The sequence below is a fragment of the Camelina sativa genome, chromosome 14 (genome assembly GCF_000633955.1).
Source record: "Camelina sativa cultivar DH55 chromosome 14, Cs, whole genome shotgun sequence".
In the NCBI taxonomy this organism is placed as follows: Eukaryota; Viridiplantae; Streptophyta; class Magnoliopsida; order Brassicales; family Brassicaceae; genus Camelina; species Camelina sativa.
In genome coordinates this window covers 7046551-7052091 of record NC_025698.1, presented here as the reverse complement: position 1 = coordinate 7052091, position 5541 = coordinate 7046551, and the positions used below count along the sequence as shown (strand labels likewise).

At 37.2% G+C, this 5541-nt stretch overlaps 1 protein-coding gene across 1 annotated transcript; it reads left to right on the top strand.

The window, feature by feature from the left end:
• On the top strand, positions 3052-5537 carry LOC104740158 (protein OBERON 3). Its single transcript, XM_010460684.2, has 2 exons — positions 3052-4960; positions 5062-5537. Exons 1-2 carry the CDS (start codon positions 3211-3213, stop codon positions 5535-5537), a joined length of 2226 nt encoding a protein of 741 aa, XP_010458986.1. The 5' UTR covers positions 3052-3210.

Here is a 5541-nt window from a genome sequence, read left to right as displayed (position 1 = left end):
TTTTTTTTTTTTTTTTTTAATTGAAGAAAATAAAATAATTATAGGGATATCAATTTATTTATTTTTTCTGAAGGGGAGAAAATGCCAAAAAAAATATATATATATATATACCCAACGGTATCTATTAAAATTATTTAATACTGACGAATGAAGAATGAAGAAGAAATGACGTAAAAAAATTAAAATTGATTGGTGGGTTACACGTGGATTGGAGACGAGCATAAAGTTTGTTACGTCCGTTGACCAAAGGAAGAAGAGAGCGAGCTAATTTTATCAAATGACTTCATTTGTGGACTTTAATCGAGTTGAGAAATCGAGTTTTTAAATCTGTTTCGGTTTCGATTATCCCCAAATTCAAAACCCTAAAAAATTCAAAACGAAGAGTACAATACAAGGTTCGATTATGGTTGGTACTGCTGACAGAGGCTTTGGATACCTTTTTTTTATTCTCAAAGATTTATTACTTTTTCCTCTAATTTTTTTACCAAATTGTGTTGATTGACTCTGTACGGGAATGTTATCTTTCTTTTGCTCTATATGCAGAAGCAGCTTTGGTACTAAACTCATCTTTACTCTGAACGGATATTGAGGTTTGTGTACTATAAAAGGTCTAGCTCTCATCCTCAATGTACACAGTCTTATTTATATAACTTGTTACTTCCTCAATATCCGTTCAGAGTAGAATGCATGCCACATCTATGTATGTATATACCAAAGAAACAAGATAGGAGATGAGATTACCTATGCATCTGATCATTGCCAATAAACCCACCATACTCTCTAATCTTGTTTAACAAGGAACTCTATTTATGGGACATAGAAGAAAAGAGAATAAATCACAGGCCTTACCATTTCATCATAGTTAAGATCCAAGTCAATCTCTTGTTCTATACTATCATCTTGAGGGCTCTCGTTCTTTGCAATAGTAGTTTAGTAATTTATTGAATAAATTGATTATTTAACGATTTATATTACATAAATATTATTTTAAATAAGTATCTATATTACAAAACTTGTACAACAATTATACAAAATTTCCCTCAGTTATGGTTTTATAGTTTTTTTTAGTTCCTTCAATAGTTTTTCCATTGTCCAACAAATGCAAGAAAACTTACCTATTATTTATTATATTATTTAGATTCATTATGAAAATATTTATTATTCGAGATGCTTAGCCAAAAAATAAAGACGCTTTTCCGAGATGATTGATGAAGTCATTTATAAAAATCGTATGGAAAATAATTCAATTATACCAGTATAAGTGAGACCAAAACCTAACTTATATATATTTACAATAATTTGGTTTTATAAATTAATATAAACATATTATATATATATGTTAAATAACTATATACTGATAAATGATATATGATTGGAATAATATTAATAAGTGAATATAAATTGAAAAATAGTTACATAATAATTTTATGTGAATTATTTATCTAAAAATGAATAGAAAATAAAAGCAAAATAAAAAATGTGGGATGTATCTTAAGGATGAATAATATAATTGAAAAGAAAACTATACATCTTGAAATATCCGCCAAAATCTGCAGAGGAAATATTATCTCAAGGTAAATCAAAGTTTCTGTTATGTAACATCGATAAAACATCAAAAATGAATCTGAAAATGTGTGTGTTTTCCTTTGATTGATGATACAGAATTCTTCATGTGCTCCATGTATGGTGCATTGTTGCCTACAATTTTGTGCGGCTTGCCAAGAGCACCGTGAGATGAAGAACCGTCTCTCCGACAACTTTGTGATGGCCATGACTGTTATTAACCCGCCACCGGTTCAAGAGAGGAGTGCCTCTGACCACAACTCTGCCCAGTATCACACCGTAGCTCTGATCTCGAGATGAGGCTATTGTAGTCCTTAATGTTTCAACCAAGACTCAAAAGGTTCTGTTTTGTGTCAGACCTCATCCCTGAATCTACTTTTTATTTATATGTCAAACCGATTTGGTAACGATAAGGTGAGTGAGTGAATCTACCAAGTTCATGCATGGTTTTGGCTCTTGACTCTAATACGTGGAAAGACGTAGATCCGCCTCATGATTGTCGAGTTAAGATGGAGTACTCTACTGTTTCACCCGCGGCGACACTGGATCTGATCAGCAAGCGAAGGTACTAGGTTTAGATCTTCACACAGAGAAGTTTCAAAGCTTTGCAATTAGTCCATATATCGGGTTTAAATACTCCTCCCGTAATTCGGGCATGCATGTTCTCTGCTTACCAATGTAAAATTGTTTGATCATTTATTCCAGTATTGGGCCTTCGCTTAATCCATTTATAAAATTAAACTCTTCACAGTAAATAAAAATCCAAATACTGTATACAATAGTTACACTGATCACCATGCAATGCATATTATCAGCAGGCATATCCTATAAAATATCATTGCCACAAAAAGTCAACGGCTGTGTGTTTCAAAAACATGCCCAGATGCTTACAAAACAAAGGTAGAAGAATATGACAAGTTGTGGGCAATCAATAATACGTTACGTGTTGACTTTTTCCATTTTTAATTAAAATTTTGTTTGATACTACTATATTCGGACCTGGTCCATTGTCCCTTTTATATTCATTCTTGAGACGTAAATCATCTCAATAGTATTATTAACAGTAGTTGTTTTAAGTTCTGATAATCCAGTACTTAACAATCATCTATATATTTTGTATTTTGTATCCATATATATTACTTTGTATCCCCATTTTTTTTTGTTCAGCTTCATTCGTTTCCATTATTTTGATTATTTCAGAGCGAGAGAGAAAAAAATTCGTCAAACTTGGTAGAGTTCAATCGATGTAAATATCTGTTTTATTTTTTTCATTGGACTATAGAATATAAACAAGGATTTATATATACTCAAAAGACCAGAATTTTGTCAAAATTGCTCTTACCCGAGAACAAAAAAAAAAACTGTTTTTATTTTAGCGTATCGAACGAAGCATGACTTAAAAACCGCGTCTAGTGACTCGGGTGAACGAACACTTTTGAACAAAACAAAAAACAAAAAACAAAAAATAAAACAGCCGTTAACTTATTATGCCTGAACTTGCCGAATATTTAATGACAAAAGTACCCTCACTACTCTCACGTTATTACGTTTTCCGCCATTGAGACGACCAAACTTTTTTCCCACTGTTTTTACCATCTCTCTCTCTCTCTCTCTCTCTCTATCTCTTTCTCTCTCTCTTCCAACGCCATGATCGGAGAGAAAGATCTCGCCGGAGATGGAGAGTGTTCTCGAACCAAAACATCAAAGCCACGATTCTCTAATCTAAGCAACCAAAACCATCACCTTCAGGATGACAAAACCGGTCTATATCATCAGAAAGGCGTCGACTTTCTCAGCGTCCGGTCCAATAACCTCGACGGGTTCTCTTCAAAATCATCGCCGAGATCAGGCAACGAGCTCACTCTCAGCTACCTCTGCGAAAACCGTGATAAAATCTCTGAGAGCCTTGGTCAAAAGGGGAAAGAAGTTGTAACCTTTTCCGAGAATAACTCAAGCTACGATGACAAATGGGTCGAGAGAGATTTCTTCAATCTGAGAGATATGAATCCCAATTCTTCTAAACGAAAAGCTCACGAAGAAGAAGCTGAAGCAGCTGCAGCAGGGGATGAAGAAGAAGAAGAAGACAAGAAAAGCAACAAAATCGAAACCCTAAATCTCTCTTTAGCTTTACCTGACGTGTCTCTGTCTTTAACGGCTTCAAACGCCGTGAAAAGGCCGAGGGTGACGACTAGCGAGAGAACAACGACGTCGTTTTCAAACGATTTCACGGCGACGGCGCCGTCTATGTCGTACTCTTACTCTCACCCTTTCTCTCACAACATCAGCTGCTCCATGACTCGTAAATCCACAGATTTCGATTGCTCCGTCGGTAAAGACGACCATATCTGGTGCGCCGGCGAAGGAACCAACGGATCTGTTCATAGCCGATTCAGACCAATCGGTGACGGCGGCGTCGCGCTCGCTAACAATCCGATTTCTGGTAAACCTTCGTGCTCCTCTGATTACTCTTTCTTCCCTTCGGAGTTAGCAGCTCGGCCGGGGAATGAAGTCGCCATCTCCGGCGATTCGAGGAAGAAAGCAGCAAACTTGGAAGATAACGATACGGTTAGATCGGAGAGGGTGTTATACGACATCGTTTCGAAATCGATATCTTCTGTGGCTTTGATTATTCAAGGGATGGCTGATGAGACTCTAGAATCAGCTAAAGAGTATTTGAGGAACTTGATTGATTCCCCTGAGAAGAAAGAGAAGCTGACGAATCTACAGAACCAGATTGATAAAAGATCTGATCTTTGCAAAGAGACGTTGTCGAAATGTGTTAAAGATCAGCTTGACATTCTCGTAGCTGTGAGAACAGGGCTTAAGTATTTCCTCTCTGGTAAGATCAGAATCCCTATGAACGAATTGGTTGAGATCTTTCTCTTCTTGAGATGTAGGAATGTGAATTGTAAGAGTCTTTTGCCTGTTGATGACTGTGAATGCAAGATCTGTTCCAACAACAAAGGCTTCTGTAGCTCTTGTATGTGTCCCGTTTGTTTGAGGTTCGATTCAGCTAGTAATACTTGTAGTTGGGTTGGCTGTGATGTTTGTTCGCATTGGTGTCATGCTGCTTGTGGGATTCAGAAGAATCTGATCAAACCGGGACATAGTTTGAAAGGTCCTAGAGGTACGACTGAGATGATGTTCCATTGTATTGGATGTGCTCACAAGTCAGAGATGTTTGGATTCGTTAAGGATGTTTTCGTGTGTTGCGCCAAGAATTGGGGGCTTGAGACTCTTATCAAGGAGCTTGATTGTGTTAGAAAGGTTTTCCGAGGAAGTGAGGATGCGAAAGGCAAAGCTTTGCACCTCAAAGCCAATGAAATGGTTAAGAAGTTAGAGAGTAAACAGATCTCCCCGCTTGATGCCTCTAACTTCATCATTCAGTTCTTCAACTGTAAGTTCACCCTTTTATAATCATGTTTAGATCAAACATTAGTGAACCTTATGGATTCTAATAGATTGAAGTTTGATTCTTTGCTTCACAATTTCTTGCAGATGCCGAGTCGGTACAAGACATTCCTGATCCCCCGAGAGAACTAACAGTTGCAGCAGAAACAAGCTACAGAAAAGACGAGGCATCTGTGACGCCTTCGACATCCAAGGATCAGAAGAAGAAGAGCTTTGCGTTAACTGATGCAATGATGAACAGTTTTGATAGTTTAGAGAGCATGGTGAGAATAAAGGAGGCTGAAACAAGAATGTTCCAGAAAAAAGCGGATGAGGCGAGAATAGAAGCAGAGAGTTTTAAGAGAATGATAGAGATGAAGACGGAGAAGATGGAGGAAGAGTACACAGAGAAGCTAGCGCGTCTGTGTCTGCAGGAGACAGAAGAGAGGAGGAGGACTAAGCTGGAAGAGCTTAAGAAGCTTGAGAACTCGCACTGCGATTACAGGAACATGAAGCTGAGAATGGAGGCTGAGATTGCAGGATTGTTGAAGAGAATGGAAGTTACAAGACAACAATTGGTATGAAGGA

What these genes read in the sequence shown, in the direction of transcription:
- LOC104740158 (XM_010460684.2), top strand. Translation starts at nt 3,211, where the DNA reads ATGATCGGAGAGAAAGATCTCGCCGGAGATGGAGAGTGTTCTCGAACC. An exon ending in CATCATTCAGTTCTTCAACT is followed by an intron (nt 4,961 to 5,061) that starts GTAAGTTCACCC and finishes AATTTCTTGCAG; the next exon opens with ATGCCGAGTCGGTACAAGAC.